Genomic DNA, 22241 nt, shown 5'->3' on the forward strand with positions numbered 1-22241 from the left:
AACCGAGGGCCTCTAATAAGCTCCTTAGTGACCTATTTCGGACTGGGATCCAGGGATGCCTTGGCCTTCAGTGCCAACGACTACGGGTAGCGGTCAACACGTTCCTATTTCTCACACTCGTACCACCTTCGATTGGCAGGCGTGGCTACGTACGGTGCGAACGAAGTTCAACATCTGTACATACACTACCACCACAAGAAGGCAAACGTGTAGCTGGCAGAAAGGCCTCTGCTCGAGGGAGCTCTAGAGAGTGTACCCACACTTTACCCCACCAGATGTGACCTGCCGATAGACTAAGTGGTGGACAGTGGTGGGGGAATCTTAGAAGCTTGGCTTTCGTTTCAGTTGCTGTGCCGGGAGATGGAATCAGCGATATTTGGTTGACAGGTCCAATGTGTGAATAATACCATACACAGGCCTCAATAAAGGCCATTGTGAAGACTTAGGCAGGACCATATTATTCAATCCAACACCCTATTCAATCCAATACCCTTAATTTATCTATGAAAATCCCATTGAAAATGTGTCCATTATAGAGGAAAACCTCAGTTACTTGAGTTACAGAGTAAAACTTGTTTTTATTTTTACAACAGCCCTGTCAATCCACTTGCTGGATGAAGGGTTTCGCTATGCTGTTCTCTTCACAGGGACTGCATGGCCCAAGAACAAGCTCGGACATAACTCTCCACCCATATAGCCACTGCTGGGAATACAACTCAGGTAACCAGGTGCGGAGTAGAGTGCACTGATCATGACACACTGTGCTCTATAATGAAATCTACTAAAATTTGTCTACATTTTTGGAGAGCAACTTTGAAATTGTGGATTTGGGCCAGGTCAACACAACTTGATCTTGATGAGCAAGCTGCACTGCGCAGGGCACGGTTTGGCGATGCTCGATACAGACCGCCTGCTGGTGGTGGTGGCGGCAGGAGACCATCAACCAAGTTGACGTTCATCACCAGGCTGCCCAGATGTCCATGCTGCTCTGATTTACGGGATTCCCAATCGTCTCTTATTCTATACCTGTTCTCATTATCACCGCACGCCATGGGTACACTCTCAGGCTGTGCTGCTCAGGGCCCTGTGAACAGTTCGGTTTGATGCCGCGGTGTGCCTGGAATGGATCGTCCAGACCCAACCCATGTTCTCACTTCTGCATCTCTCCCTCACTGCACCAGCAGTTCCGCCTGACACGCAGTGCGAAATGTCGGACATTGCACCGAAGAATGCGCGGTGCGATCCGACAAAAAAAACAACTTCGGACATTTGTATGGCAGCAGTAAAAGAACGGCGAAAACGCACGCCGTGGCATGCTCTGTGTTCAACAAAGTGCCCTCGCGAATCGGGGCCGTACAACAGGGAGGGGCGTTGCCGCTATCCAGGGGCGAGACGTGCAAATGTCACTCTGCAGTTAATCTGACGTAATTGCATTGCAAGCAAGGATGTGGATTGAACAAGTGGGGGCCGGTTGCACGAGTTGGGGGGGGGGGTGTTGATGGGCTGCATTGAGCTTCACTGTGGGGGAAGGGGGCATGGACATTCGATGAAACACGCCACGCAAGTAGAAAGGTTGTGCCTGAATCAATCAGACTTCTCAGATCGTTATAAAAAAATGGGGAGGGGGAACGGCAGCTGTCAAATCAGCATTAAGATGCGCAGAGGTGAGGCACACAGACCGTCACCCTAACTAGTCAGGCACACAGACCGTCACCCTAACTAGTCAGACACACAGACCGTCACCCTAACGAGTCAGGCACACAGACCGTCACCCTAACGAGTCAGGCACAAAGACCGTCACCCTAACGAGTCAGACACACAGACCGTCACTCTAACTAGTCAGGCACACAGACCGTCACCCTAACGAGTCAAGCACACAGACCGTCACCCTAACGAGTCAGACACACAGACCGTCACTCTAACTAGTCAGGCACACAGACCGTCACCCTAACGAGTCAAGCACACAGACCGTCACCCTAACGAGTCAGACACACAGACCGTCATCCTAACAAGTCAGACACACAGACCGTCACCCTAACGAGTCAGACACACAGACCGTCACCCTAACTAGTCAGGCACACAGACGTCACCCTAACTAGTCAGGCACACAGACATCACCCTAACTAGTCAGGCACACAGACCGTCACCCTAGCGAGTCAAGCACACAGACCGTCACCCTAACGAGTCAAGCACACAGACCGTCACCCTAACTAGTCAGGCACACAGACGTCACCCTAACTAGTCAGGCACACAGACCGTCACCCAAACGAGTCAGACACACAGACCGTCACCCTAACTAGTCAGGCACACAGACCGTCACCCTAACTAGTCAGGCACACAGACGTCACCCTAACGAGTCAGACACACAGACCGTCACCCTAGCGAGTCAGGCACACACACCGTCACCCTAACGAGTCAGGCACACAGACCGTCACCCTAACGATTCAGACACACAGACCGTCACCCTAACTAGTCAGGCACACAGACCGTCACCCTAACGAGTCAGGCACAAAGACCGTCACCCTAACTAGTCAGACACACAGACCGTCACCCTAACTAGTCAGGCACACAGACGTCACCCTAACGAGTCAGACACACAGACCATCACCCTAACTAGTCAGGCACACAGACCGTCACCCTAACTAGTCAGGCACACAGACCGTCACCCTAGCGAGTCAGGCACACAGACCGTCACCCTAACGAGCCAGACACACAGACCGTCACCCTAACGAGTCAGACACACAGACCGTCACCCTAACAGGTCAGGCACACAGACCGTCACCCTAACTAGTCAGACACACAGACCGTCACCCTAACTAGTCAGGCACACAGACCGTCACCCTAACTAGTCAGGCACACAGACCGTCACCCTAACGAGTCAGACACACAGACCGTCACCCTAACTAGTCAGGCACACAGACCGTCACCCTAATGAGTCAGACACACAGACCGTCACCCTAACTAGTCAGGCACACAGACCGTCACCCTAACTAGTCAGGCACACAGAGCGTCACCCTAGCGAGTCAGGCACACAGACCGTCACCCTCACTAGTCAGACACACAGACGTCACCCTAACGAGTCAGACACACAGACCGTCACCCTAACTAGTCAGGCACACAGACCGTCACCCTAACTAGTCAGGCACACAGACGTCACCCTAACGAGTCAGACACACAGACCGTCACCCTAACTAGTCAGGCACACAGACGTCACCCTAACGAGTCAGGCACACAGACCGTCACCCTCACTAGCCAGGCACACAGACCGTCACCCTAACTAGTCAGACACACAGACCGTCACCCTAGCGAGTAAGGCACACAGACCGTCACCCTAGCGAGTCAGGCACACAGACCGTCACCCTAACGAGTCAGACACACAGACCGTCACCCTAACGAGTCAGACACACAGACCGTCACCCTAACTAGTCAGGCACACAGACCGTCACCCTAACTAGTCAGACACACAGACCGTCACCCTAGCGAGTCAGGCACACAGACCGTCACCCTAACGAGTCAGACACACAGACCGTCACCCTAACTAGTCAGGCACACAGACCGTCACCCTAACTAGTCAGACACACAGACCGTCACCCTAGCGAGTCAGACACACAGACCGTCACCCTAACGAGTCAGACACACAGACCGTCACCCTAACTAGTCAGGCACACAGACCGTCACCCTAACTAGTCAGACACACAGACCGTCACCCTAGCGAGTCAGGCACACAGACCGTCACCCTAACTAGTCAGACACACAGACCGTCACCCTAGCGAGTCAGGCACACAGACCGTCACCCTAACGAGTCAGGCACAAAGACCGTCACCCTAACGAGTCAGACACACAGACCGTCACTCTAACTAGTCAGGCACACAGACCGTCACCCTAACGAGTCAAGCACACAGACCGTCACCCTAACGAGTCAGACACACAGACCGTCACTCTAACTAGTCAGGCACACAGACCGTCACCCTAACGAGTCAAGCACACAGACCGTCACCCTAACGAGTCAGACACACAGACCGTCATCCTAACAAGTCAGACACACAGACCGTCACCCTAACGAGTCAGACACACAGACCGTCACCCTAACTAGTCAGGCACACAGACGTCACCCTAACTAGTCAGGCACACAGACATCACCCTAACTAGTCAGGCACACAGACCGTCACCCTAGCGAGTCAAGCACACAGACCGTCACCCTAACGAGTCAAGCACACAGACCGTCACCCTAACTAGTCAGGCACACAGACGTCACCCTAACTAGTCAGGCACACAGACCGTCACCCAAACGAGTCAGACACACAGACCGTCACCCTAACTAGTCAGGCACACAGACCGTCACCCTAACTAGTCAGGCACACAGACGTCACCCTAACGAGTCAGACACACAGACCGTCACCCTAGCGAGTCAGGCACACACACCGTCACCCTAACGAGTCAGGCACACAGACCGTCACCCTAACGATTCAGACACACAGACCGTCACCCTAACTAGTCAGGCACACAGACCGTCACCCTAACGAGTCAGGCACAAAGACCGTCACCCTAACTAGTCAGACACACAGACCGTCACCCTAACTAGTCAGGCACACAGACGTCACCCTAACGAGTCAGACACACAGACCATCACCCTAACTAGTCAGGCACACAGACCGTCACCCTAACTAGTCAGGCACACAGACCGTCACCCTAGCGAGTCAGGCACACAGACCGTCACCCTAACGAGCCAGACACACAGACCGTCACCCTAACGAGTCAGACACACAGACCGTCACCCTAACAAGTCAGGCACACAGACCGTCACCCTAACTAGTCAGACACACAGACCGTCACCCTAACTAGTCAGGCACACAGACCGTCACCCTAACTAGTCAGGCACACAGACCGTCACCCTAACGAGTCAGACACACAGACCGTCACCCTAACTAGTCAGGCACACAGACCGTCACCCTAATGAGTCAGACACACAGACCGTCACCCTAACTAGTCAGGCACACAGACCGTCACCCTAACTAGTCAGGCACACAGAGCGTCACCCTAGCGAGTCAGGCACACAGACCGTCACCCTCACTAGTCAGACACACAGACGTCACCCTAACGAGTCAGACACACAGACCGTCACCCTAACTAGTCAGGCACACAGACCGTCACCCTAACTAGTCAGGCACACAGACGTCACCCTAACGAGTCAGACACACAGACCGTCACCCTAACTAGTCAGGCACACAGACGTCACCCTAACGAGTCAGGCACACAGACCGTCACCCTCACTAGCCAGGCACACAGACCGTCACCCTAACTAGTCAGACACACAGACCGTCACCCTAGCGAGTAAGGCACACAGACCGTCACCCTAGCGAGTCAGGCACACAGACCGTCACCCTAACGAGTCAGACACACAGACCGTCACCCTAACGAGTCAGACACACAGACCGTCACCCTAACTAGTCAGGCACACAGACCGTCACCCTAACTAGTCAGACACACAGACCGTCACCCTAGCGAGTCAGGCACACAGACCGTCACCCTAACTAGTCAGACACACAGACCGTCACCCTAACTAGTCAGGCACACAGACGTCACCCTAACGAGTCAGACACACAGACCGTCACCCTAACTAGTCAGGCACACAGACCGTCACCCTAACTAGTCAGACACACAGACCGTCACCCTAACTAGTCAGGCACACAGACCGTCACCCTAGCGAGTCAGGCACACAGACCGTCACCCTAACGAGCCAGACACACAGACCGTCACCCTAACGAGTCAGACACACAGACCGTCACCCTAACAAGTCAGGCACACAGACCGTCACCCTAACTAGTCAGACACACAGACCGTCACCCTAACTAGTCAGGCACACAGACCGTCACCCTAACTAGTCAGGCACACAGACCGTCACCTTAACGAGTCAGACACACAGACCGTCACCCTAACTAGTCAGGCACACAGACCGTCACCCTAACGAGTCAGACACACAGACCGTCACCCTAACTAGTCAGGCACACAGACCGTCACCCTAACTAGTCAGGCACACAGACCGTCACCCTAACTAGTCAGGCACACAGACCGTCACCCTAACTAGTCAGGCACACAGACCGTCACCCTAACTAGTCAGGCACACAGACCGTCACCCTAGCGAGTCAGACACACAGACCGTCACCCTAACGAGTCAGACACACAGACCGTCACCCTAACTAGTCAGGCACACAGACCGTCACCCTAACTAGTCAGGCACACAGACCGTCACCCTAGCGAGTCAGGCACACAGACCGTCACCCTCACTAGTCAGACACACAGACCGTCACCCTAACGAGTCAGGCACACAGACCATCACCCTAGCGAGTGGATTGCAGAATCCAAATGCACTTGCTGCTGAGAGCAGTGGAGACAAAAGTGGTTATGGAAGTCGTCATCCAAAGTGCTCGTGGGGTTTCCGCGATGCCATGTGCTCACTCAGCCTTCTGTGCAAACCTGGTGTGGTTTATAAACATCAGCGATGCGCTTGTGTGGGTGTCAAGTGATCGCAGAGGGAGGGACAGGCACTGGAGGCGATGTGACAGCTCGTGCAGTGGACTACACGATGACAAAGGCAACCGGTGTCAGGAGCTGGTGTCAGTGTCACCAGGCCGAGTCGCACTGAAACGGCCACGCACAGAATCAGCAGTCAGGCATCTCTCAAACGACCCTCGTCCTTCTCTGGGTTGTCTCGGGTTTATAACTTATAAGATGAAAATATCTTAAAAATAAAAACCTAATGTAGTAGAACCCTCCCGAAATATGCGAGTAGGTATACGCATCGAACGTTGAGACAGACTAAGTGTGTGGGGAGCGGTGACCCGGCGGTTTCTGCACCATGCTACAAAACTGACAACGTGAGTTTGATTCCCAGCCACAGGCAACTTCAGTGGCGAGTGATATCTAAACTGTTTTTCTCCTTGACCAGCATAGCCTTATATTCGTACACGGTGGTGTGGTTTATAAACATCCACACTGGCAGTCAGCCATGGTGTTGGCCGAAGTATTAGTGCAGTGGTTAGCGTGCTGCGCTACAAACCGGGTGACCTAAGTTTGATTCCCGCTCACGGCCAATATCGGTGACGAATATCTAAACCGGTCCACGGACTCCCGTAGGCCGACTCAGCCTCAAATGAGTTGCTGGCGCGGTGCGGTGCTGGTCACCCACCCTCATGTGCCCTGTTCCGGCCTTCATAAGTGCTCGCAAGCAGCACTTGCCCCAGGAGTTTGTTGAGGCTATATGGGGAATATTTGTTGTTGTGTATTTGTATTGGGTGCTTTATTTATCACCTGGCGAATGTGGAGGTGGAGCACAGAGCAGGTAGGCCCCCTTGTTCTCCCACACCCTTGACTGCTCTCTCCTTTCCACAGGGAACGCGTTGAGATCTGGGAATACATTGAGTCCACCGTTACTGCTCACAGCATATGCACAGAAAAAACACCCCCATAAAGAATGGCATAAAACCAAATTAAAAAAACAGCATTCATAATATACCTCCTTAAGGCATGATCACAGGCAGTCGACTTGAGCATCTCAGAGTAATGATAATCTTTGAAGGTGACCTCGTTTAATTCTGCATGGTTTTTCTCAGGGACATGATGGATGGGACAAGTTCATACTGACGATGACTACGACCTCCTCGCTGTGGTCAACGTGACTTCTTAAGCAATGGGCTGGTTGCTGAAAATGTGATGTCATGAGCAATCACAGTCATAGCCGCCATAAGAATGCTGATCGAATATTTGTTGATGAGGCGATAGCTTCTGAGTACAAACATCTTATTTGAAGATCATATTTTGGTGCTCAATGCTGGGCCCACATAGTTGCAGCCTGCAACTTGCACGTGCTGTTCACGCTGGGCTTTGGACTGCGGGACTGGCACGCAGCAGGCTCATCTGGTTAACGCCACTACAATGTCTTTTACTTCAAGGCAACATTGACTTGAAGGCACACAACACGCTTTTGCGATGCCCTTCAGGCAGCACTGTTTATCTTTTAAAGTATAAAACCAAGAACTGGACGCTGTGAGATGACAACACCCGATTTTCGCGGGTGTCCCAATGGGATTGGAATAGAAAGCAGCAACCATTAACAATGCTAAGAGGCCCACAATGATGCCAAGTCTGCGCCTGCAGCTCAAGCAGCCTCTCTCTCCAGGCCTGTCCTGGCAGGACAAAGCGTGACGCCCACCTGCCCTGCCTGGTCCATTGCCCAATCTTGCAGCTCCATTGGCAGTTCAGTATCCTGTCAACTGAGCACTGGTCTGGCTGCGTGTTAAGTGAGTGTTGAGTCAAGATTTGTAAGTGATGCTGGCCGGCGTTAGCGAAGGTCTGTGACCGTGGTATAAATTCGAGGTAGATCCGATATGGCAGTGGCCTGAATACATTAATAATGGGTACAAGGTGTGGCTCTTTAGCATTACCCTGCCCTGTGAATCATTCTACAATTACGTGAAACTAAGTTGATGGTGTCAAGCTGGCTTCAATACATTCAAATTCCCAATATCTCACACTGCTATTTGAACTAAGATCGCCCTTGCAATGCCTCCTGCAAGCGAGGCCTTCCCTGCCCTACCTAATCATTACGATTACCCTCGGGTGGGCAGTGGTGGAGGGGTGGTTGGCACGCCAAGCTAAAATGCAGGCGAACTGAGTTTAATTCCTGGCCATGGCCATTGAATAACATCAATGGCGATTTGTCAAAGGACCGCACACTTCAACAATCCACATTGACCAGCGTGGTGAAGCATGGTCAAATAACCCTCAAGACCGAAATGGCATATTTAGGACTTAATCGAAGCTATAGATTACTAAAGGGCTATAAATTAAAAGTAACTCTAAACCAATGAATCCCGTGCATGTGGAGGCGAGGAGAGAGGAGAGGGTAATGGTTAGCAGGGATACGTCCATGGAGGGTCTAAGTAGACAGTGTGGTCTTGGTAGATGATCCATAATTAGATAAATGCTCCACAAAACTCTGGTTAAATGTATCTGCATAATGTGGGGCACACAGAATGTAAAATAGCTACCAGCAGCAATGCAGTGTAATGTCTGAAAGAGACCAATGGCACCGTGAAGTTAAGGTTGTGTCTGGAGAACCACACATGGTGGGGGTCTTCAGCGTGCAGCGCCCTAGGGAGCCACGCTAAAGACCCACCGTGTGTGGTTCCCCAGCCACAACCTTAACGTGCCATGCACATAACACCACACTTAAATAAACAAAAAACATAAACACGTGCACTGCACAACACACAAACCATACTAACACGCACCCTACCGCTCCCACACACAACACACTGTTAATTGCATGCCTATATACGACATTATACTGATTAACTTTGACTAACCTAACCAGTAACATGTATAATTTCATACATAGTCCATTATAAAATGTATATGAATACATTAACCCCCCGTGTCCTTCTCACGTGCAGGCGCACAGTGATGATATCAGCTTGCCCTATTAAAAAAGAACCAGGAAGACATCTTCACAATTCTGGCAAAACACTTGATGATGATGCTTGCAAACACTAGCGAAATATTGTACTAAATAGGACATGTGTCGTGGGCTTGCTGTTTAACACACCACCGGCGTGCTGAAGTGATAGTAAATTGGCACGTTTTGTTCACATGACAACCCTAATAATTGGCTGTGGCGAGTGTATGGCACGTTTACATTTACGTGAACTAACCCAAAAATCTCGTGGATAATATTTGTCACGAATGCGAAAGTGTTAAATCTACTAGTTGATTGAAACGTTGCGCTGCGCTTTATCTGACATGCCCAGGGTATTTGTTTAGCGCAAGACTGATGAGCCTCTGGCGGGCAAAACCCATACCAAGTGTGTTGAAACAAAATGCTGATCAGATGCTGGACATCTGTGAAAAATGCCGAGGACTGTGAAGAAGAGCTTCATATCTCATCGGATTTCGCGTGGATAAATAAAAAGCCTGATTCTGTGATTGGTAGCATAAGTCTAGAAGGTGATGTATGCACAACTCTCGCATGGCTGCTCTATGATGCTCGGTGAGATTCTCAAGGAGGCAAAAGGCAATATTTGTGTCTGCGTGAGTCTCAAGCAAACCTCACACACAGACAAACAGGCGCGCCATGGAACATTTCACCCCTTGGCGATTTGATTAACTTTCACGAATCCGGGTCACGATTTCATTCTATTCGTTTCATCTTGGTTACGCTGTCTCATTTGTATTGTCCACATCATGTGCCTGGTGTTGTTCTATGGTCGCTTTCTGATAGTTTATATCATATGCCCCTTCTTTATATTCATATAATACCATCATTGATTTGATGTTTGCTTTTATCACTATCATCGGGCATGGTTGTTCCACTGCTGGATGAAGGCTTTCCCATGCCCTCAGCATTCTCACGGTCCTGCAAATCCACAATCCATCTCCTACGTCATAGCTCCATCGCCTCTTTCCTTTGGCTGCTCTTCAATCACACGTATATTTCATTGGCCATCATCCGTTATATATATATAAAACGTTCTTACCAAAGCCTACTTTTACGAAGTCAATATAATATCTCTGATTTGTATTCTTGGTTCTTTCGGTAAAGTCACGTAGAAGGGAAAAAATATATATATATATAAAACAATAAAATTCTCACGACGTTTCGACTGCAACACAAGCAATCATCATCAGGTGTGAAAACCACAGAAAGAAAATTTGCTGTGGTTTTCACACCGATGTAGTGTTGTAAGGACGAGCAGACTTCTTTAGGAGGCACACTCTGTTTATTGTATTATTCCTTATACAACGCTTAACACACACAGAGGGATATTCGGTCCCCTCACCCGATACCCTAGGGAGGTACAGCCTCCGGACCTGGCGGGACTCACACGTCTACCGCTAACCTCCTTGATACCTAAGGAGGTACAGCCTCCGGACTTGGCGGGACTTACACGTCTACCGCTATCCTCCTTGATACCTAAGGAGGTACAACCTCCGGACTTGGCGGGACTCACACGTCTACCGCTATCCTAGTCCTCCGGCTAGGACTTAGGGAAAGCTATCTGACCCACTGCTAGCCTGGTGGGTCCTGACCACTGGGTATGCCGAGCCTTAGCCCTTAGAAGGGCTGGAAGGCTGGTCCAGGGTCCTAGCTAGGCTTCAGCCCAGTCTTCTATCTTCGTGCAGAGAGAGAACTCCCCGAGGTCCGTTGGGTCACCCGTCTTATACTCCTTCGTGGCCAGGTAGAACCAATCATACATTCCCACGTGGAACCGTCTGATTGGTTCGTACCAAACCCTGGCCACGATCTGTTTCACCTCGACTGACCCCAACCGTTGTACCCAGGGGTAATGCTGCACTGCCCTGGTGGCAATGCAGGTTACGCAACAGCGCGTAGTTAACACCTCTACACCTACAACAAATGATCTTGCTGTGGTTTTCACACCTGATGATGATTGCTTGTGTTGCAGTCGAAACGTCGTGAGAATTTTATTGTTTTATATTTTTATTATTTTATTGTTTCCCTTCTACGTGACTTTACCGAAAGAACCAAGAATATGAATCCCTGCAGTCACGAAAGCTTTAAAACAAAATAAAATCTCTGATTTGCATTTCTTCCATGATTCATGCGTCCCTTTGCTTGTCTCTGAACGTAATTGAAAGCATGCATCTCTCCGTGCTTTTTTGCACATTTTACGAATGTGTTTTCTGCCCATGTTCTTTGTCATTATCTATGTTTCTGATCCGTATGTCGTCGCAAGTAATATACACTTCGCGACTATTCTGCAGGCACACAGCAGTAGAAGGCATCACATTGCGCTTTCCAAAAGCACCCTATCCTAGACTTGCTCATTTCATCAGTCCTTTCACATCCACCTTCGATAATCTCTCGAGGAACAAATAAATAAATAAATGCAGCCGTTTTTGTCAGTTGCAGCCCTCCAACAGTCACTGGCTCGTCGTACGTGACTCGTTTTGCTAAAAAAATGTTTTTATCTTGAGCTCAAATTATGCAGCCTTCTTTGTGAAAGCTTTCAATCCAGGCATTACATTCGACTCGCCCTCTTAAAGCATCGAGTCACGAGTGGACATCCGCTAAACCAGTGAGACTCACTCCTCAACTCGTGTCAACTGTTCGCGACTTGCGGAGCCATTCAACCATTCAGTTCTCACCACGAGTCTGCACAGTTTGTTGCCCACGACAGCCCATTTGCTTAGCCGTCTGCATTGCCAAAAACAATTATCCGTACCACGTCTCCCATCTGTTCCCACGGAATGCAGAAATGAGATGTTCAGTGTAATTTCCAGTATGGTCCTGGGAGCGGCAATGGATCGGAATTGGGCAAAGTCATACGGTACTCCCCCCCCTCTCTACTTCACGGTCCTCTTCCAATTCTCCCCACACTCCTAACGCTTCAGACTCCCTGCGCACGACGATGGCCCAGACACCGCCCCTGTTATTAGAGATTCAAACTACGGGATATTTTAGCAGCCGTGGACAGGCACCGCTGCCCTTCCTTCCCAAGGACACGGTGCGCGCACACACAGAACTCCACAGTGCACCCATGCAACACAGTGAAGAAAGTGTACACAATGTAATATCGAACTGGTGTGTATCATTTAATATTGCCCCAGGCTAGTTTGAACACATGTTGCCTTATGGATACCCTGGTGCCCACCATAATAATGTGGAACTTAAATTAGCACTTGCCCAAGGCTTGTTTGAGTAGGGAGACATTGAGATGTCAAAATAAACACACAAAAGCAAAGATCCCCTATTTAGTCAGATGTGAGCATAGGGGCGAGGCATTAGCAAGCACCAACTAGGGCTGGCATGGTGCATGAGGGGGCGGTGTGGCCATGCCGACACTTGCCTGCCTTTGTGTTCCCAGTGGTGGTGTCTGCTCACTGCAGCACGTACTCATTTAAGGCTGAGTTGACCTATGTGAAGTTCAGAATTAGTTCAAATACCATGTTGCACTGATATTGTGCATGGTCAGAAATTCAACACACAAACATAAGCTCACATGTGCAAATATCACTCCCATGCACATGAAAATCCTTACCCACACTCACATGAGAAATCACGCCAGCTGTTGGTGTGAATTTTCTCAGAGTCACCCATTATAGCCGACACGACGCAGAGAGCAGGGGGGTCAGCACCAGGGCCAGCAACGTTCATCTCATATTGAACATGAAGTTGACACGGAACCCACAACTCATTAAACGTTAACCGAGTCAACTTAGCAGGTAGAATGATAATATATTTTATGCATAGCGCCATGAAAATTGTATTTCAAAACTCTGTATGCTTTGTAACATGCACGGTTTTGCACAGAAGCGCAGGAAACCACATAAGTCACACGGCAGCCAGAAACAATACCAATACCGACAACTGCCAAAGCTCTGCGGTCCTATATTCGGTTGTTCAACCAACACCAATAATGAGCATTTATGTATTAGTCTACGCAGTAGAGTGTGCATAACACCTGTGAAACTGTGTGCCAAATTAGCACAGATGCACACAGGCCCGCACCGATAATCCACAGTGCACCCATCTTGCATATTGGATCAGCAATGTGTAATTAAACATAAATAAATATCACTGCTAACCAGATTAACCATATCTCAAGCACCAACACACACACACACTTCACGGCACAATGAGCAGCAGAAGATACACACACTGCATTCATTTAATGCACATTGTGCAGGACCGATGACAGCTCTGATGGGCATTTGTTCACAGAAAGATGTCAAGCGTGCGGTATAAATAGTGTATGAAACACGAAATCAACCATGCAACGCAGCATTGGAGTCAGGGTAATGAATTGAAGGACAGAAAATCGTGTTCCGGACATCGTTCTACAGCATCAGCTCGAAAAATGCTCTGAGTCATGATCTCTTTCCCCACTGCAAAAAATATATATTTATCAAGCTTTTATGGCCCCTGACCCCTGTAAGTATACATTCAGGAACACTGGATGTGTTGTGCGAATGTTTTAAATTGGTCACAGCAGTCTCAGAACGTTTCCACCATTGATGCCACATACGCAATGCTAATACAAATAAAGCAGTTGAAACTCCTGTTACCAGTCGCTGATGGATATGTTAGCCACACGAGCGAGACCACCCCATGGTAGCGGACAGGTGAATTGATAGCCGGATTCCTCTCATCAGGGCACCTGTCTGTCCTGTGAACCACACTGCTTGGAAAAAAGGAATTCTATGGGATGGGTTTAGGAATGAGATGATCATAATGGGAATCGTTCACAGGATTACATTCGAGCCTGGGCATAAAATTGATCTGTTTTATGTTAATTGTAATGAACCACATGTGATACAGGAGCTAAAATGTTCCTTGCAGTCTGCATCACTACAGATCAAGTAAAGTCCCGTTTGCGTGTCCAACACATCCATGTGGTTTGCAATCCATTAAACTGAGGCGTTTCCAAAAGAAGCAACTTTAGTGGCGTGCAAAACACAGGGGAAGAGCAGTCTCGACAAAGGCTTGCAGAGCTTGAAGCAAACGGTCAGAGGTCTCATTATTAAATTACAATAATAAACAAATATTGCGTAGGCTTTGAGGAGTCATGCGAGCAGGACTGTGAGCGCATGTTCACAAGGCGCCAAATATAAGTTGGATACATTTAATCAAAATATCCAGGATGTTTTATGGTTTAAATGATCAAGAATTCATAAATAACTTCTGCGTAGGTGTTAACGGTGGAGCCGTGTGGTTCTCCCGGGTGATTTTGAGTTGTGCCGTCGGTTATTCAGCGTTGTCCAACGTTTCAGTTCCTGAATAAGCTCCAGGCATGTGGAGTGAATCGTCGGACATCATTACAAAAAAAACACGTGTGGTACAGCCAGAAAACGCACCAGAGAGGCGGTACAAACAACGTTGTAATTTATCCGAGAGTCTTTAATGCATTTATTAGACCTTGTTCAGGAGGGTTCTGCTAGGCCAATTTACTTTTCAATGTGTTTTGATTGAGAGGTTACTTCAGAGACAACCAATGCCTGCAAGGGAAGGATGGCCAACCGTGGCATGTCCCTTGAAGAGCTCTCAGCTTTCGCAGACTTTGTTCACTGCTGCTGTCACCGGAAATAAGCGACGCATTGTGAATTGTACAGGTGAATTACACGTGGCAACTTAAACAGGTAATGCTGCAGAGAAACGTCATTTCAAATGAGAATAATTTTCAGTTCCAGCCCATGTGTGAGCGTCTTCCAACTGTCCGTAGAGCTGGGACTATAATTTGGACACTGTCAGTCTCCTAGAATAATTGGGTCTATTATACTAGCTCGCTACGTGATTGTTACAAGGAGTTTTCTATCCAGCAATTTGCTCACCGCAAACACCGCAAACACACGGAGGAAGCACAATCAAACTGGATCATATGAAACATTGATACCGCATAAAGAGTTCGATTGAACAAGCTGTTACATAGATTGATAATCAAAAACAAGAAACCCTTATTTTGATTATTATTTTAAATTATCCAAACCTTCATCTTCTGGTTCTTTCGGTAAAGTCACGTAGAATGGAAATAAAATAATAATAAAATATATTTTTTAGATGAATCCCTGCAGTCACGAAAGCTTTAAATCGAAATTTATCCAAACCTTAATAACGAAATAATGATTACTGGGGTGAAGTGGTGGTGCAGTGGTTCGTGGACTGCATGGCTAATGTCAGTGATGATATACGAGCTGGTCCTGGGCCCCCATATCCCCCAACCCTCAATGACCAGTGTGGTGAAGTATGGTCGTGTGGAGACAATCATCCAGCAGCTCAAGAGCTGTGAATTATGATTATTTTATTTAACCAGATTATGTAAATGAACGAATTAAACTTTTGATAACAATGCAGGTATTACATCATCCATGTAAATTAAATCCATCAGTTGTTTTGGGTTACATCACGTAAATGTGTCGTTAAACCCGCCACCACCCGACACAGCCAATTAGTAAGGTTTGTTACGTCAACAAAACGTGCCAGTTAGTTACGAGTACGGCACACCGGCGTGTTGGAGAGTAAACCCACAACATTTACAATTCGAGTGGACGTTTCACCGGTAATTACAACCAGCATCATCAGGCGAACAGCCAGAATTATGGAGTAATCCTCCTCCTGTTAAAGTCTTAAATAGGGGGGTAAATGTGACGTCGTCACTTGTGAGCCAATCAGGTGCGACGACCAGCGGGGGAGTCCGGGGTTCGTGTAGTCATGTAAATTACAAAGGTTGTTGCCTTTGAGCTAAAAGAACAAATTAGACAGAACGAAACGCCACATACAAGATATGCAATACAAAACGAGTAAGTACAAACAATGGGGCAATATTTTTATTCAGCATTTCAACCATGACCCCGCACAATGACAATCAAATTGTATGAGGCTACTAGTGTGGATATCAGATTGCATTGATTCCTTAATTAATATTTCCTCAGGCTGAAAATAAAGCAATGCACAGGTATCAAATCACACTTTTAAGAATCAATGCTTTTCTATTCTTGTGCAAAGTCATATGCAAATGATATGAACATTTAGTCTGATGGAGTGATCAAACCTGCAGAAACGTGATGCAAAAAAACGTGATGAAAATAGGAGAGGGATCTAGAAACTTCTTGTGGCAGGGTGGGGGCGTGAGAGGGGGGCGGGGTTGTGAGAGGTGGGGGCGTAAGGGGGGGGGGGGGCGTGAGAGGGGGTGTGAGGGGGGGCTGGGTCGTGAGAGGTGGGGGCGTAAGGGGGGGGGGGTTCAGGCTTTTTGCATTGGGGACGAGGGTGAAACTGTCCACCGATCGTCCGCCTCTGTCTATACCCCAGTGATACTAAAAGGGCCTCCGCCAAACAAATTAACTTATTGGGATTGATTAATTTATCAGGAAAAAAAATGTATTTTTCTACGTACGCGTGAATTCAATAGAGGCCAGGCGGTGACAGTCAAATTGATTGCACTTTAAAATATAACTTTTATCGTGGGCGATACGTCTGTAAAGTTTCAATTCGAATGCAAGGGCTCAGCGCTGTGGGCTCTGTGCTTTAACATCGAACCGGACATGCACCCCCCCCCCCCACCCTGAGCCATTCAGGCACCTCAACAATGAAAATACAAATGAAACTGAAAAATAATTTAAAACCTTATTCCTGCACAAGTGCTGTGCTTTACGCAGATAGTTCGTGACGATAGGCTGCACAGCGGGTATTGTACGACGCGCTGGTGCAACTCGGTCTTCACGTGCGCATTTACAAATAACGCATGACCAACGTTTTGACGGTGGAAAATATATATCGTAATCGGAATAATTCCGCAAACCCAGACCGAGGGCTGTTTACACACATCCATGTGCAAAGCCCATACACAAAAAAACAAAGATCCCCCATATAGCCTTAACAGACTGTAGGGGCAAGTGCTGTTAGCGAGCACCTATGAAGGCCGGAACGGTACACGAGGGGGTGGGTGGCCAGCACCACGCCCGACCGCCTTTGTCTCCCTAGTGGCGATGTTTACACACCGCACCAGGTACTCATTTGAGGCTGAGTCGACCTAGGGGAGGCCCGAGACCGGTTCAGATAATCGTCACTGGTGTTGGCCGTGAGCGGGAATCGAACCCGGGTCGCCAGGTTCATAGCTTAGCGCGCTAACTGCTACACTATCGCTCCCCACACACACATTCATACAAATACACCAGGACGCCTCATATAGTCTTAACAGACTGTTGGGGCCCAGTGCAGTCAGTGAGGAACTCTAAAGGCCTCAACGATACACGCACACAGAGAGTGCACACGCTTCGCAGAGGAAATGCCAACTTTTTCAATATATTTACACGTTAGTTTCGACTTCTTATGCAAACATCGCCAATTAATTCCCATTCAAAAAATAGACTTTAACAAAACATTAACAACAAATATAGCATAATGGAACTTTCAAACCAATTTGATATGCTCCCCTAAAGAGCTAAAGAGTTGGCAGATATATTGTGATTATAGCTCGAATTGCAATTCCCAAACACCCCGAGGCTTTTGTGAAAATGCATTGTTGTTTCCAACAACACCAACAATAACAAAGAGAAGCTGTAAATTTGGCTTGTGCTGGGCCCATTCAGCGGTGCGACCGCTCTCCCGGGCCCGCTCGCACAGCGAACTCGCGCTGGCAGGAGGAGGAGGTTGAGTTACGCCACAAGCCGTGGCTCCTTCTGCTCTTACAACGGACACCTTTGGAGCGGCAAGGTGTCATCTGGCCAGAAGGTTCGGCCCGCGGAAGAACGTCCCGTTGATGAATATCAAACCAGACAGCGGTTTGCGCACTTCGCTGTAACTTGGCGTCCTCGAGTTCGCGTCTCAGCCGTGGCTCACGTCAGTGGCGAGTGTTACCTGCACCAGTCCTGGCCACCACCCCATCCCATTCACCAACCCACACTCGCCAGGATAGACCAATATGGTCAAACAGATTTTATGACCAGCATGATGGGGCATAGCCGGGGCAGTGGACTGGAAATGGGCTGATAGTGTTTTTTTATTTAAAATAATTATATTAATGGAAGACGTAAAAAAACGATCAGGAGCTTAAATTTTGATTTAAAGCTTTCGTGACTGCAGGGATTCATATTCTTGGTTCTTTCGGTAAAGTCACCACGTAGAAGGGAAACACTAAAATAATAAAAATATAAAACAATAAGATTCTCACGACGTTTCGACTGCAACACAAGCAATCATCATCAGGTGTCAAAACCACAACAACCACAACAAGAAAAATGATGATTGCTTGTGTTGCAGTCGAAACGTCGTGAAAATTTAATTGTTTTATATTTTTATTATTTTATTGTTTCCCTTCGTGACTTTACCGAAATAACCAAGAATATCAGGAGCTTTTTAATCCCATGATCAATTATGTCTTTAACCTGTTTATGTTCTTTAATCCACGTGCTCTCCTTTATGCCTCATATTAATTCCAAGCATGCATCTCCATATGCCTCTGTGTACTCTTCATTATTTGTTCCATGCTGTTGTTAATTACCGTTTCTGATCCATATATCATGGCAGGTGTTATGCATTCATTAAAACACTTTATTCTTTCGACACAGTGGGTAAATACTTTTCATGAACGATGAATGAACAAATCTCTGGAAAAGAAATGTTAACCAAGCTTCAAGCCTTGATAGAAATGCTTCCCTTTGTATCACCACGAATTTGCGCTGAGCCTCAGCCTGCGTGAGGCTGATTTAATCCATAAATCAGCCGATTGGGTGCAGGTCTCCGTTTCCTCTATCCTGCTTTTTTGTCTCGTAATGGCCACTTGCCACAGCCGTTAACCCACTCATCGCCGTGCCACACAGAACGGTGCATGTGTGTGGAAATCCCCACTTTCAACAAAATTACGGAGTCACATTTTGCAGCAACACAAAACAAACTTGAAAAGTACAAACTACACGATAATTACAGCAGCAAAAACAACCCCCCCCCCCAAAAAAAATAAAAAGGATTACTTTAGTTTACGATATCCAAACAACGGTTGGAAACTTCGAAAAACGTGGTAGATTACACGCGTGTTAAACCATTTATGAAGGTATTTAAACGGCTGAAGGGAATACATTAATTTGCGAAGCTCAGGAGGAGGGTATTGAGAAACAAGAGAGAGCAGGACGGGGAACCGAGCACCGAGTGCACAGCCATCGTGAACCTGAGGGCTTTGCCAGGGAACTCGCGTGTGGATGACTGCCTCCGAGGCTGATACCGACCCAACTGCCCAGGGGATATGGACAGCGAACAATTACACACCTAAAACAAATAATGCTAATGACTTCCCAGGAGGTGGTATCTATTATATCGACCTTGTGGGCTGATAGGCCAAAACTGTTGTTTTGTTTGTCCACATGTTCTTTTAGGGTTTGTTTTATTTTAAATATCGTTTAGCGAGTCTTGTTTTCCTCCTTCAAGCCAAGTGTTAACTTTTTTTCCATTTCCTCCACAAACTGCTCGTTTCCTTGCTCTGGTCGTAGCCGCTAACAGCTGGGAGGCACAGCAGCCACGATATAAATTTGAAAAAATGCCCTCCACCTCTTGCTTCTAAAGTCATGTCATTTTGTGAGTCCATCAACAGATGTGTTTGTGTGCATAGACACGTGCCTGGGGCATTCATGGAAATAGCAAATTAATGCAAAAGTGCGAACTTAAAGTTTGCACTCTAATAATTGGTTCACTTATTTATGTATTTATTTATGAATGTGGCCATCCCTTGATCCATAAATCTATGCCCTCATACATTTATAAATTCAGGGCAGTCATCCAAAATGTCAACATAAACTTAGCTGAGGAATGTGCCATGCAAGCTCAATAAGTCCGTGCATGTCAGCTCACATGTATGTGCCCGTGAACATTTGTATACATGTTTGTGTGCGTCCTCATGTGTTTGCACGTGTCTCTGAATGTGTGTTTGTACACGTCTTATATTTTCCAAGGAATACAAACAACCCTTACTAATTGGCCGTGTGACATTTGCATCCGCCTGTAGACAATTTCATGCATTATGCAATACCTGAAACCCTCCCATTACTGAATGCCACAACAAACCGCTCAGCTGAAAGATACAAATGCCCAATATAGAGCCTTCACATATGCTTAGCTTGTTATTACCATGAATGCACTCCTCCCACCACATATTTTAAAGAAAACATAGGAGATATATATCTTATAATCCGGTAGCTGCGTGCGCGTGACCAGATTTGTATAACTTTATTGACAGCGGGCATAAGTTTGGAGTTACTTTTACTTTCCAGGACATCTAATAACCCGGAGAGTACCGGTAAGTTCTAAACATTGTGAGTGTTGCTCGTTGCTGCAGGGTGCAATCAATGATTTCCTTTACGATTTTCTAAAAGCATCAACACCGCATCAAAACCCAAGGCACTGCATCTGCCGTGACCCATCAGAGGTCACTCCCAAACCGTCTTTGGCGCTGTGTGAGAAGTTGCGGCAGAGAACCCCCGTCTACATTTTCTGCGCCCCCCCCCCCTCCGAATTCTTCTGTTCAAAGCTAGTGGAGTGGGAGATGGGATCAAATTAATCCCACCGCTGCTCCTGTCGTCAACAATGCTTAATCTAGTACCAGCATATCGTTCTGTACATCACCAAACCCCAGCATGGTCTTATCCGTACCTGCCCTTCCGACCTCATATCAGCACATTCCACACTGCTTTCACTGCTCCAACAAGCTCTCTAACCCTCCTAACGAACTCTCACCCTGCTGACTGCAAGCTCGTTCCACTCCACGGTTCACTCAGCCACACACCACGTGTATTAACAGCAAGCACACATATTGCTTCTAAGTTTAACCATTACTCTCCGGTCTGTTTTAAATATTGTATTCATAAGAGCAGCGTCTGTCGCTAACGGTGGATCTGTGAACAGGTAAAGGTGCAGTCCTGCAACTTCTTGCTCATGCCACTGCTGGTAGATGGGCACCTCCTAATCTCCAGAGCCCCTCTCGAGGGTATTTCTCCTACTCTTCCACACTTGCCAGACGTCTCGGACGAGGTGGAAGTACCCACACTTTATCCCACCCCACGCGACCTGCCGATCAGCTGACTGGCTCACACGTCTATACTGCTGGGTGGACAGAGGCGTGGGGGGGGGGGGGGTTAAAATAAAGTTGCGTTTTCCCTCGCATTCCCTATTTCTTATACCGAATGAAAAAAAAATAACACTCTTCATATCTCTGCTAAGCTTTCTACAAATAATCTTGAAATAATAATTTCGTTTGACAATGTACTGTACTGTGCGACTCGTGGGTGTATATATATGCCAATCAAGTAATGTGATACACAGTGCACACACACTGCATCCCGGACCGCTCTGGGCTGGCTGGGATTAAGTGGAAAACCAATTTCATATGATGACCTTCTGTAAGGTCTCAGGGCCCAGTCTACAATCATCAACTCACTTGACAGTAAAGTTTAATAATGGGATGTTTGAGTTTCTGGATGGCTCAGAGGCCAGGGCAATCAGCCATCACTGCAGTGAGCGTGAGTTAAAATCCAGGCAGGCACCGGTGATTAAACTGGGTTCTTAAATGTAGCGGGTTGATCGTCTCTGCTCGGTCACCAGTGTCTGCACGGCAAACTCTATCTGATTCAGTTGCAATTCCTCAAGTCAGCCGACTTATGTCAGCTCCGAAACTTTAACTGCAAATGCAGGTTTACTAAAAGCAATGAGCCACCTTAAAGTGAGTGTGACCGTAGTGTGGGCA

The 22241-nt window shown here is 47.7% G+C and overlaps 1 protein-coding gene across 7 annotated transcripts in view; it reads right to left on the reverse strand.

Moving 5' to 3' along the window:
• LOC116952791 (contactin-2-like) overlaps positions 1-22241 on the reverse strand; it is a 353699-nt gene that overhangs the window by 96728 nt on the left and 234730 nt on the right. For all 7 annotated transcript variants that reach the window (XM_032972435.2, XM_076074531.1, XM_076074532.1 and 4 more), the window contains exon 6: positions 7309-7404. In XM_032972435.2, coding sequence (XP_032828326.2) covers positions 7309-7404 — 96 coding nt within the window. The remainder of the gene's footprint in view (positions 1-7308; positions 7405-22241) is intronic.

This window comes from Petromyzon marinus, chromosome 48 (assembly GCF_048934315.1).
Source record: "Petromyzon marinus isolate PM22_M1 ecotype Great Lakes invasive population chromosome 48, UKy_Petmar_22M1.pri1.0, whole genome shotgun sequence".
Classification (NCBI taxonomy): domain Eukaryota; kingdom Metazoa; phylum Chordata; class Hyperoartia; order Petromyzontiformes; family Petromyzontidae; genus Petromyzon; species Petromyzon marinus.